The sequence below is a fragment of the Oreochromis niloticus genome, linkage group LG8 (genome assembly GCF_001858045.2).
Source record: "Oreochromis niloticus isolate F11D_XX linkage group LG8, O_niloticus_UMD_NMBU, whole genome shotgun sequence".
NCBI lineage: Eukaryota > Metazoa > Chordata > Actinopteri > Cichliformes > Cichlidae > Oreochromis > Oreochromis niloticus.
Genome location: NC_031973.2, coordinates 826,048 through 839,737, shown reverse-complemented (window position 1 = coordinate 839,737; position 13,690 = coordinate 826,048). Strand labels below are relative to the sequence as shown.

The 13,690-nt window shown below is 43.0% G+C and overlaps 1 protein-coding gene across 3 annotated transcripts in view; it reads right to left on the bottom strand.

The window, feature by feature from the left end:
- grid1b (glutamate receptor, ionotropic, delta 1b) overlaps positions 1-13,690 on the bottom strand; it is a 578,026-nt gene that overhangs the window by 75,642 nt on the left and 488,694 nt on the right. For all 3 annotated transcript variants that reach the window (XM_019362378.2, XM_025910012.1, XM_025910013.1), the window contains exon 6: positions 3,996-4,169. In XM_019362378.2, coding sequence (XP_019217923.1) covers positions 3,996-4,169 — 174 coding nt within the window. The remainder of the gene's footprint in view (positions 1-3,995; positions 4,170-13,690) is intronic.

Here is a 13,690-nt window from a genome sequence, read left to right as displayed (position 1 = left end):
AATGAAGCGGAGCATGGGATGGAGACGAGACTGCTTATTAAGTTAAAAATGAGAGACAAGTAAAATCAGCCAGAAAGGATGGAGAGGAAGAAGAAAAGGGAACAGGACAGGAAACAGGTGAGGAAAAAGGACACATAAGATAATATTCAGAATAAAAGGAAAATTTTAATCACCAACAGACAAGAACAAGGTGAAGGAGGATATGAAGGTTTAAAGATGAGAAAACAACACCTGAGAGAAAGACAGGAGAGCGAGAGCGTGACCTCTGCGGGCCGACCCCGCCGTGATGTCGGACGTTTGGTGAAAACTACAATCATCTCCACAAATGTCAAAATCAGGCAGGGACAGAGACAGCATTTGTCCTGAATTACAGTAATTGTTCTGTTTGCCGTCTTTAAATGTCAGCCGCGCGTCACGGTGCTTTTTCACAACTGGGAATAATCGTCAGTTCGTCTCTGTGTGTGTGTGTGTGTGTGTGTGCTCGAGCTTGCACAGAGTTTATTGTGCGCCCTCTGTATGTCAGCAAGATAAACTTGAATTTGATGGCTTATTTTTCACGAGGCAAACTGAAACGCGGGGAAGCGGCTCGGGTTTCATACGTGATTCATACGTGAGGAAAAACTACAGCTCTGTCAGATTGTGTAACTGTGCGTAGTTTGAGCGTAAGCAGCGGCCTTTGTGAGGCGTGTCCTGGTTAACTTTTACTGTGATCTAACATCCATAAATGTAAGCTTCATTTATCTCACAGTTGGGAAACTCTTCGGGAAATTGCTTGTTTGGGGTCAGGCACTGAGGCTACGTTCACACGTACACGGGTATTTTTAAAAACTGAGATTTTACATTTTCGTTCGTGAAAAACAATCCCATCCACATGTACACGCTAAAAACGAAGTCAAACGCTGTCAAGGACATACAAATCCTAACTGTGTAGAAGTGTTGGCCAATCAGAACTCCAGAAAGCTGGGAGGGAAAGCGTAAACGGGTACTTCTGAAAAGTTTTTGTGTTTTTCTAGAAAGGCAGCTATTTTGTGGTACTTTTCAAGTGCCTTCATCATTTCAGAGGTTATTAACTGAAGACAGTACTTTGGATTTTGTCTCAGTGGCTCTGTTGGCCTGAACATTTTACGTTAGTCTGAGTGATTCATAATCATAACTCACAGACTCACAACTTAGGAACAGACAAAATATATACAGCATACATGCATTTAATTTATTTTATTGTTTTTAAAAACAACAACAATTTTGGGATTTGGGTTGTGAGAGCGTCTGTGTTGAATGTAGAAGTTCTCTGTGACGCCTCCGTCTTTGTAAATGGAGGACAGTAATTCCGTGTAAAAACTGCAGACAGTCAGATTAACAGCAACAGTATTTTGTCACTATCCAACATTGTAGAAATTCATCTCATGTAAACAATAACGTGGCGCACACCATTGACGTTGCGGGACTAAATCTCCATTTTCCTCGTCCACACGTAAACGCAAAACTGAGTTTTTAAAAATCTCCGTGTTCAGTGACCCAAAACGCTGTTTACATGTGGACGAAAGCAAACGCGTAGAAAAAGCTGCGTTTTCAAAAATACCCATGTATGTGAACATAGATCTTTTTAAAAATTATTTTCTTGGCAGTTAAGGGAGAAAAACACTTGTAATCATAGTCATTACTGCTATTTACATCTTTCACAAAAAGAGTCATTTATGATGGTTTCCAACACGTGGGGGTTAGGGGTCATCGTCAGGGATGGGTTAGACCTCTGAGGGCTATGGACAGATGATGGTTTGGGTAAGTATATGCCTATTAACAACAGTAACCTTGACGACATGGGAGTGACCGTTATGGCATAACCCATCATGATGCCAAAGGTCATCTTAATAAATTAGCCACGCCAGAGGTTTGACAGAGTAGGGCTGAGCGACTCCCTGGGGATGAGAATAGGCTGGCATTTATGTCCTTGCCTCGAGGTATATGGAGTACATGGGTCCGTTACACAAAAATCAATCAAAAGATCTCAATATTAAAAGTCTTGCACGTGACTGTAAAGTACAAACTTTAGTTTCTCAGTAGTAGATATTCTGTGTTTTTCCACAGAGCACAGCTCGACACACTAATGCAGAACTGTGGTTTTCTGCAACAACAATAAAAAAAATCGAGGTCTTTTGGGAGAAGGCTGATGAAGATGGAGCTAGTGAACAAGGGGGAAAGGAGAAGGGCCCACAGGAGGTTTGTGGCGAGAGAGGACATGCAGGTGTTGACAGTGGAAGAGTCAGAGGACAGGAAGTGATGGAAACAGATGGTCTGTGATGTCCTCGTGGTTGTTTTGGGTCATCAGCGAGTCTCTTGTAGTGAAGTCTGTCTAAAAGTTTGTCCTCATTTAACATTAAGCTGATATTTGGATGCTGGAAGCTGATCTGACAGCCCTGGTACACTCGGTGCATGTGCACAGTATTTGAGTGGGCGGCTGAATTTTATGAATGCGCTCATGAATTTATGGATGTGCAACAGTGATTTGTGCAGCAGAAAAAAGTTTCAACCCCACAAGTTAAGATAGGCCCTGTGTGTGTGTTCACCCGGGTCGCCATCACAAAACAGGACGTACGACAAGTGGAGAGAATAGTTTGACCGAGGAGGTCTAGAAGACAGGAAACGAAACTCTTCTTCAGAGTACTGATTTTGCTACTCATCACATTTCTCTTTTTCACTTAACTGAATAATTTGCACCCGCTAATTACTCAATTCATCCCATCAGATTAATAATTAGTCCCTTTGAATTACTGCTTTATACCCTCAAACATTTTAATTCATTCTGTAAAACAGTCATTCATTCAGCACTCTCATTATGGACCGCTTTGATGAGCGAAACAGATATATGTGAATCTTCATGTTTGGCTGTGAAACACATCTCTGTGGTATTTTTGCCTTTGTTTGATGAAGGTCTTTGTGTCCTCCGGAGGACAAAAGGCTGAGGACAGATGGAGCCATTTGAAAAAAAAAAAAAAATGGAGACAAATTCCTCAGAATAAATTAAACACTGACCACACAAACTGTTTGAAAACACAAATTCCTAAATCGTAATGACTTATCCAAAGTGTTCCTCCAGACAGAACCTGGACTCCAGTGGATGTTTCAGTGTTTATTCCCACTATTGTTGTTTTTTAAAGTATCCTAACATTGGGAAAAAGTGCTGGTAAAGTGCATTACATGTTGCAGAGGTACCACTTTGTATCAACTCAGGTCTAAGTCATCATCAGTGACGACATGAATCCTAACTCAGACCCATTCATGCACTCATCATGTGCAGGAATGTCAGTTAATTCTGGTGATTCTTTGAACTGTTCTTTTGCACAGTGCAATCATTGTACACCATACATCTTTAATACGTTTAAAAAACAAGAATTGGGTCCCCAATTTTGAATTTATTTTGGATTTTCCCTGATCCACACAGGTTCAAAAGTATGCATACAGGCTAAAATATATTCATACATGCCCAGTAATATTTGGGTAAATGTCCCTTAGCAAGTTGCACCACAGTCGGATGCTTTTGGTATCCATCAGCAAGCTTCTGGCATAATCCTGCACTCCTCTTGGCAGAATTGAGTTAACTTACACTGGGTGGTTTCCTGGCAGAGACACATCCAGATAACTTTTACTTACGTACGGTTCCTTGGACTTTCTGTTGTTCTGAGTCTTCGTCAGTCCAATGAGTGCTGTCAGACCAATCCTTTTTATAGTGCAAAGAGAGACTACCAGCTGTAGCCAGTCATGATCACTATGAAAAGGATTTAGGCCTTGGCTCGTTGGGTTAAAAGACATTGCAGAACCTTCAGCACCACTTATTAAAATATTAAAGCGTTTGTATGTATATATTTGAGTCTGTGTGGATTAGAGGAAACCCCACATTTATAACAGAACTCGGGAAGCATGACTTGAAAGCTGGCACTACTTTCTGCCATACTAGAACCTTTACTGCACGCTGAGCTGAATTTGTATTTGTTTATTACCTCCAGGTTCTGCAGGTGTCCTTCCTGCGGGTCACACAGCAGCGAGGAGATCCGGTGGTTCTGCCTCATGCAGCGGGTGCTGCTGTCCTTCAACAAGGGAAATATCTGCCGGATCACCGTCATGCGCCCCAGTGCACTATGGGTAAGCTCCAGGATCTCTGTGTCGCTGATTTCCTGTGACGACGGGACAAAGTGAAGGAGACGTTATTGACCTCGCTCTGTCTGCTTGTCTGCATATTAACTGCTGGAGGTTGAGTGTTTATTGTCTCCCGAGAAGCTGGATGAGGGTTTGGTGAGAGCCAGATGCTGATTGTGGCAGATTTCTCGAGTGTTGTGTGACGAGTGTTTGTTTTTGAACCCAACGCCTGATGAACAAAATGAAGTTTATTTCATCTGCCGTGTTAATTAATTACAGAGAATGTGAAGTTTTACGAAGAAAACCAAATGTCAGTGTCAAGCTAAACGGGAAGGACGGTGCACGCGAGCCATTAAAAAGCTTCTTTTATGCCTAATTGCTTTGACGAGAAGAAAGCCAATTATTTTCTGTGAGGTGTAATTACAGATAGCCTTGGTCGAACTCTAAAAGCATAATTAAAAATATCTATGAAGAATATTAGCTTTATTATGTTTTATAACACCGAACATAATTACAGTCTACATCTTAGGTAAAAGCGAACCCAGTGAGCACTTGCTGCAGTTTGTTTTCTATTAGAAAAGTCCACTTTCTTCTATTTCTGTATGTAAGTCGCCTTCATCCAATTAAAAGTGAACCTGTAAACAAAAGTCACGCAGACTTGTAGCTCATTTATTGCACGGGTTTGAAAACATGTCATTCTGTCAGGCCAAAGGGTTTAAAGTCAAAACAAGCTGGATTCCAGGTAATTGCAGCGATGGCATTAAGTTCAGTTTGCAGGCTGAAGTATAGCTCCTCTCCCTCCTGCTGAACACACAAAGACGTACAAGAGCCTCTGTGCTGTTTCCGTACACGGCATATCGAAGGTGGACAAAGCCTCCGGGCATGAAAGGGAACCTTAAGCTGCTTAAACCTGCTTTCTCTTTGGTGGCCACCAGAGGGCGATTACTCCTGCTCCAAAAAACATGTGAGCTGTGTGAGCTGTGTGACCTTTGACCTCGGTTTGGTATTCTTGGGCATAATGAAAATCGTGCTGGCATTTACAGCAAACTGGACATGTGTGTGCTCTGGACTGTGGAGATGCTCACTACTGATTAAACCTGTGGAATTTACCAAAAGTACTTTTTATGGCCTAAAGAACAAAACAATGAAAAAAGGCAATATTATTACTGAGCTCCTGACACTGCTAATAAAAATCATTATAGTTGAGCCAGGCGTTACAGCCGCCCTCTCTTCGTTCCTGTTTACAGTCTGGAATAATGTTCCTGAGTAGGTGTGAAGCTTCTGATGATCAAGTTCATTCACTTTGTTTACTTTCAACTCTTTTCTGTACATTTTTGTGCTGGTCTGCAAAAAGCGCTCTCAGCGAAGTCAGCAGGAGGATGCTGGACGCGACGATATCGAAATTTCCCCCTCAGTCGGTTTGAGCTAAATGTGATGAATAAAGTCAGATATTTGGGTCAGATCGTCAGGAATTATCTGCCTGATGATGACCAAGTGCGGCCCCAACAAACCAACAGTGTGCTGTGCTTCACTTTGTGCAGCTTGTTTGGGGTGTGTGAAGGTGACACATGAAAAACATGGCCTGAAATGTTTGCGACTCGTAAAGTTCTCATGTTCTGTGCAGATTTGGATGATGTTGCTTAACACGTGAAAACTGATTTTATGGTCAGATACTGAAGCAGAGACTAAGTGGAAGCTGTACAGACGCTGGTATCGTCAGCAGAGTACGAGCTCAGCTATGGCGGAACAAAAAACTTTTAGGCCAAAGTGGGCTCCGTTCAGATTTGACTGGTCATCTAAATGAGTGTTCATTTAGAACAGGGGTGGGGGACTGCAGGCCTCGAGGGCTGGGGTCCTGCAGGTTTTAGACGTGTCAGCTGATTTAAATGGCTAAATGACCTCCTCAACATGTCTTGAAGTTCTCCAGAGGCCTGGTAATGAACTAATCATTTGATATGTAAAACCTGTAGGACAGGAGTCGCCCCCCCCGTCTGAATAAGTGCCCAGAGGTGCATCACAATGGCCGCCAAGAGGTGCGCCTTGTTTTAGAAGGACTCTCACATCGTGTGCCTCAATTTTCTCTCGATTACGCGGCATTTGTCTTGTTTCTAGAAACACTGAGGTTGGAAGGATTACGTGTTCATGTTTTTCGTTCTCTTCTTTTTATATTGATATTGATTGTGACTGAATTATAATTCTTTGACTTATTTTGATATATAATTTAAAAACTTTAAGTGACGGCTTTTAGCTACGACCGAGTGTTTCGTGCCACGCTTTGATGCTTGATTGATCGCTGAGTGACTGCAGGGACTCGAAGAAATCCAATTCAGACCATTTGGTGGCACTTGGCACCACAGAACCGAGGCGCCGAAATGGATGCAATATTACAGGGCATGGTAATGACCTGCATTCAGGCAGAAGCAGATTTAATGGGAGGGGGGTGCTGATTCTGACAGCGACTGGGAGGAAAGCTGGTGATCACGGAAAGAATCAGATAAGAGGTTTGGAGGGCAGTTATTTGGTGAAAAACAGTGTGATGTAGCTTTCAGGAACAGGTAATGGTGCTGTGAAGAAAGATGGGATCCTGACCGAGAGCACACGGCGCACAGCTTACTGCAGCTTATTCAGAAGCAATGAGGCTGTCGGTTAACACTTCAGATGATAGAAAACACGCCATGGCGAGCTGTTTATCATAGCCCGCTGTTAGACCGGTATTATACAACTGCTGTTAGGCGTTATTAAGCAACACAAGTTTCTACCATGAGTGCAGCTCATTACACAGCAGAAAACAAAATTGTCAGACTGATGAAAAATGGGAGGGCTCTGCAGTGTGGGGATGAGCTGTGTGTGAGCAGATATCAGCAGGTTCACGGGAGAGAGCTGCTCTCATACATCCTTACATGATTACTGTGGGATATTAGCATGCTAACACATCAGCGCAGTTTATTCAGACGGTGCCGGCTCAGAAGTTTCGTCAAGGTGCTGCATAATGTGAGGTTCAACATCAGAGTCGTGCAGGACAGCTTTGACCTGATGATGCAATGCAGGAAATGTCAGAGAATCAACAAGATTATTATGATTCTTCCTCAGGGAACCATGAAGCTCTGTGTTAGATTTCATGGTAATCAACTCAGCTGATCACCAGCAGGGTCCATCCTGTGGGGCACACGCATGACTTCACGGACACCAAAACAGTCGGACTGTGTGGTTTAAGACCCGAGTGCTCTGACAATGCCAAGACTACTTACTTAAAATGTGTTTACAGCAGAAATAAACATGTTTACAGCCCGAGACAAAAAAAACTTTTAGTCTTAATGGATAGTTTAGTCAGTCAGTTTTAGGCCTTTTTTCATATTATAATGGTCTTGTTTGTGTAGTTTGCACTTCAGTTAGTTCTGTTGATAGTGAGTTCTGTTTCCCCGTTTAGTTCTCGTCTGCCCAGTTTCATCCCAGGTCTGTGTTGGTTACGGTGTCGTGTCTTCAGTGTGTCACGTCCCCTGCAGTTAAGTCTTTAGGTTAGTGTTTAGTTTTGTATCCCTTCCCCTTTGTTTTTGTACCTTTTCATCAGCCTCTAATAAACGACTCGCCATTTCCTAAATTATAGTTTTGTTTCCAGGTGTCTGCATTTGGGTCCTCCTCCTCTCACCACACGGTGAGGGAGGGCACCGTGTGATTACCAGGATGGTGTTTTCATAATGTTCAGAACACTGAGTTTAGAAAGCCGTGACTTTTCACCCTAATTTACTTTGTAGTTTGCACTTTATTTGCTCAGCTGTAAGGCCGTGTCCAAAGTTCTTCACATGTAGCCGAGGCTAGCGTCCAACACCGGCCCCCTGATGGGCATCGATGGTGTATTTGTGTAAAAGTTGCAAAAACAAGCACCTGAGACAAACCAGCAAAGACAAGTAGCTAATACAAGCAAAAACACAGCTGGGACGTGACAAAGAGCTGTTATTGGTGCTAGTTATTGCTAAAGCAACAGATATTAATCTTCTATAAACCGACTGATTCTCTGTTATCACAGTGAAGTGAACTGGAGTTATAAAAGCCTTCAAAAACTCTGCTGCTGGAGACTTTTAAACGTAAGTGTCAAATTGGACTAATTAAACAAATAAAACTGAGAAAATTAAATTTTTTAAAAAATTACAATGATGAAATCTCTGTGCTCTTCTTGCTTTGACAGCTTGATTACAGAGGGATGAGCCTGGATTAATAACAGACACTCAAAAATCATGGCACGCTTCAACACGAGAACTTGGAACCAGTGTCTTACCCTCAATTTATGTGGGTAAATGCAGAGTGAATTTTAATTAAAATCACACTAAAATAATACATTATGGAGTGTTTTTTGCAGTTTGTAAAATAGAACTTGGGGACTAATCGGGTGCAACTTTATTAAATGTCTTTATTGTAATAAATGAGCTGAAATTAACTCACAGTTTGGAGTTCATTTGTTACGAGCATGATTAGTCTTCAGTTTGCTTTTTACCTACTAATCCACTGCTGGAAGACTTTCCCTGCTCTCATTACCTGCACTCCATTAGCCTTGGCTTTCCTTCTGTGGTGATGGACGGAGATAAGAGAAGGAAGAAAAGGAAAACCGGGAGAAAGAAACGGGTCCCTGATGGATTTAGCCGTCGATGCAGAAGGATTGTTTAACAGCCACACCTGCAGCAGCTGTAATGTAACCTGGGGTTGATTCATGTTCACAAAGAGTATGATTTGCATTTCAAAGAGAAGAACGGGTGTCATTTACAGTTAGAGTCCATTTTCATCTCATCTGCACCAACTGTTTTCCATTATGTACTGCAGGTAATTAGCTTTTGTTCAAAATGAACTCTTTTTTTTTAACACAAATGACTGTTCAGACCTACAAAGACTAGAAAAGCACAAGTGAGGAGTTGGTGAGAGCTCCTTTTGTTAGTTTCTTTTACTCTGTGGTGTCAATTAGAGGTGAAAGGTCTCTGAAAGTTCCTCTGTCCTGGGGAAGTGAAGAGTTGGAGTTGGTACGCTGTTACAACAATAAATGTCCCATCAACAGCTGATGGGAACATTAACCGATGCTAAATTTACACAAAGCTGGTGAGTGGAATAAAAACCAGAGAGAGCAGAATATTGTGACTGGACCTTCTACAGGTCTTGATGCATCCTCAATCATTCAGGTAAGTAAATCCCCAAAAGTTGATTCTGTTCATCTGGACGTAGCGTGTTCAGTAGTAGAAACATTTCGTCACTCATCCAAGTGACTCCTTCAGTCTCAGCTGACTGCAGGACTAAAGGACTGAAGTCATTATGCAAATGTACTGTTTGTAAGATTGGGGAAACCTGCAGTCAGCTGAGACTGAAGGAGTCACTTGGATGAGTGACGAAACGTTTCTCCTGCTGAAAACGTCCAGATGAACAGAATCAACTTTTGGGGACCTTCTACATTTTCTTCTGAGGTATGGCAACAGCACTAAGCAGCACAACATTACACCGTATTATCTTTAAACAGCTCATTGTTGCCATTGTGTTTGGGAATACTGGGATCAGTACTCTAACATGTATTTAACTTGCTAAACTAGCCTAACATTTACCATCAACATAGTCTGAGAGTGCGGTGGTCGGTACCCATGAAAGGAAGGAACTGTGGTGAACCAGCCATCGAGCATCTGTGGGATGTGCCGGACACACAAGTCTGATCCATGGAGGACCCACGGCACAATGTACAGGACTTAAAGGACCTTCAGCGTCTAATGAAGCTGCTGGCATCAACCAATATCAGGCAGATGGCTTATGATATTAAAAAAATATTTAAAATTCACCAATAGGCTGATTTTTTGCCATATATTAGCTTCCTCTTGGTAAGGTTTGAGGAAGTGGTGGGTGGTCTGGACGTACGTATAGAGTAGATCAACTGGCTGTTTAAATTCGATAAGTGAATCATAGTGAAAGAAAACCGACGCCTCACTTTAGATTCTTCACAAGATCCTGTGAAAACACAAACCTGTGAGATTTCCTAACTTTTTCTCATCTTGTATGGGAACTTTATCTGTCAGTATCAGCTGAACAAAACAAGTAGAAAGGATTGATTGGCTCAACTTGGAGCAGTTTTTTCCCCTTTATTCCCAACACAAGTCATCCAGTAGCTTACAAACCAATCTGGAAGCTCATTGTTAGATACCACAGTGCCTAATTACAGCCTGTACTTTCAGCCTGTTAGTTTAGTTCAATATTTAAACTTTCTTATCAATCCTACTCGTAGGATTGATCGTAGGAGACTAACAACTACACCATACAGGTTGATACTGACTCGTGTTCAGTATTTTGCTGCTGCCCTGCTGTTTCCACCCGTCCACCACCCGTCATCCATCTGTGTTTTCCAGGGAGATCTTTACTCACTGCTCTCAACAGTATCTGTAAAATACTAGCCAGGAGTGATGAGCTGCAAATGTTTTCTGTCAGCAGATTAGTTTATATCTGTTTTCTTCAACTAATGAGTGAAAAAGCACAGGACTCTTCTTTCAGCTTCTTCTAACTGACACATGTGAGGATTTTTATTCTGAAGCTGATCACGGATGCTTTGCGCCGAGTTATTAATGTTCGTCGGATCAAACTCGACTGTCTGACCGCTAGGCTTCACTGCTGTGCCTCTCCCCGCCAGCCCTCCCTCACTGCCCGCTCTTTTCCCCTCTGGTTAATTATTGTCCTCATCGCTCTTCACCTCTTTCTCTCATTACCGTTACACTGCCTCCCTCTACAGCTCTGTTCTCGACTCTCTCCTCCCTTCTGCTCTCTCAAAGTCTCTGTCCCTCTCCAGGTCTTTTTAATTGGCATCAGTGGTGTTGTCTGGCTGTTTGTGTTGCCAGCAGACAGAGGGTGAAAAGGCCATTCTCCTTCTGTTGACAGCATGCCTCGCTTTGTACTTTAGTGCCACCCAGCACTACGCTGACTGTGTGGTTATTTGAGCAGGGCTTTCTGGCAAAGATTACAATACCTGGGAAAAAAAGTGAAATTTATAGCTGAACCCTGCAGATTCAGAGGCCTTTACGTGCTGGAAACAACCTAAAGTGCTATAAAACAAACTTTTCATGGAGCCATTTTCTGCACCAGCAGATTTTCTCGCTTTGCTCAAAATGCACAAACAGACTTTTGATAATTCACCGATCCAATCAGTGACATCAAACAGATTGTTATTGGTTGTGTTTACTGAACCATTCATTGTAGTGGAGGTCTCTCAGTCCAGTCTCAGTTGTGCACCCATGCATGGAAAAGATCTGGGCACGGTGACGTCACCCACATGTTTGTAGACCGTGGTCGCTGTTTAGAATCCTTAAATTTGGTATTTTGGACCTCAGGGTCTGAGTTTGTTGAAGCCAGAAGACACTGCATCTTTGAGGGGGTGGAGTGTGAAAATATCAGCTCATTAGTGCTAAAATATAAATAAGACAGTAGGCACGGACTTATTGGATGGTCTCTTAGCGCAATTAAAGATTCAGTGATTCATTTATGTGTCACATTAATGCTATAAAAACATTTCAAAGGGGACCGACAACACCTCCTTCATGAATCACCACCTTATGGTGGTGGAGGGGTTTGTGTGTCCCAGTGACAGCAGGGGCTATGTTGTTGGAGGCCTTTGCCCCTGATAGGGTCTCCCCAGGCAAACTGATTTAAGTGCCCCCCATGAAAGAAAATCAAAGAAAAATCAAAAGACCAGTTCATGCTGTCCAGGTCAGGATTACCAGGCCTACACTCCGGAGCCCAGCCTGAGGGAGCCTACCTCCAGGCCGGTCTTCGTCTGTGAGGTGCAGCCCTTAGAGCTGACGTGGCCTTCTGTATTCTCAGCACCAGCAGGAGGCGCCATCAGGGTCAGGTGCAAAGTGTGTTGGGCAGAAGCTTAGATTATAGATTATACTCAGTTGCTGACACAGACATGGAGAGCTGGAGGTCCTACAGCAGTAGTGTCCAAACCCAGGCCTCGAGGGCCGGTGTCCTGCAGGTTTTAGATGTGTCCATCACACTGATTTAAATGGCTAAATGACCTCCTCAACATGTCTCGAAGTTCTCCAGATGCCTGGTAATGAACTAATCATTTGATTCAGGTGTGTTGACCCAGGGTGATCTAAAACCTGCAGGACACCGGCCCTCGAGGCCTGGAGTTGGCCAAGCCTATTCTACAGCCATCATGGTTATCCTTGGTTATGGTTATACCCCTTGAAGTTTACTGCCTGGCAGCATCACTGGGAGCCAAGCAAAGACTGGCAGACAATTTCAGAAGATGGATGGATGGATGGATGGATGGATGGATGGATGGATGGATGGATGGATGAATGGATGGGTGGATGGATGGATGGCACCACAGAGGTCTGGTTCAGGGACTGCAATGACCTGATGAGAAGTCTAGCAGATAGCTAATGGCTCTTAATGGATAACTTTAAGCCTTAGAACATTTTAAACAGAAGCGTTATAAAAAGACTCCTGTACAGTTTTTATAAAGGGGGAGATTAGCTATAGAGACCAGCTGTAAACATAGCAGTCTGTGGAAATTGATTCACTTACACTTCGTTTGCACTTTGTATTTTTCAGCCCTGTGTTTGCCATCGATGAGATAATCAGGGGAAATATCTGCCAGCATCCAAATGGAGATTTCTGGAAACTGTTTAATCTAAATGTAAAATCTGACCAGAAGTATTATGATAATAATTTTAATTTAAAATGGCGGCTTAAATGATGAATTTATAACTGAAAAACCTAGTCTGAGGCCTTTTAATAGTTAACAATTAATAATCCGTTTCAAACAAACTGTAACCTTCATGTCGCTGCATTTAAAATCACTCTGGAGTTTTTGTTCACCTGTTGTTGTGGTGTGTGTTTGTGGGTCTGCGTTACACAATGAAGGTGAAAGTCTTTTCCGTGTACCTGAACACTACGCGGGGAGGTGCTGACAGCAGACGGGAAGAAGGAAAGAGGAAGGAAATGGAAATTAGCTCGTCGGCAGTGTCTACCTGTCGGCAGGACATCTGACATCTCACTGCGCCGCCACCCAGGACTTGAAACTACCTCTGTTACCTGCCTGAGCTCGGTGACACACTACACACAGAGGCTGCTAAAACTTTAGAGCAAAGTGGGAAACAAGGACAGAACGGTATTTATGAAGCAGGTTGGAGGCTGGAGCGCTGATTTCACATGATGTTTGTGTGGAGGAATGAGGGGGAGGAGGCACCATGGTAACAAGGAAACTGGTGCTGCTCTTATCTATGGAAAACATCAATCTTTACCTGTAAAGTTCACACCAACACGCTTCATGTGGTTTGCATTCATGAAAAAGTAAGAAAATGCTCTGGATGTCATCGCTTCATCAGGTAGTGGCCTTCTGCTTACACTAGAGCCCACCACCATGAAGCCCAGTGTGACACAGCCAGAGAAGACTGGGGTGCAAACTCCAGGTTGGGAATGAGTTGCTGCTCCAAGTGGAGAAGTTCAAGTACTTCAGGGTCTTGTTCACAAGTGAGGGGAGAGCGGAGCGAGGGACTGATAGATGGATAGATGTGTGAATGTGTGTCAGATGTGATGAAGA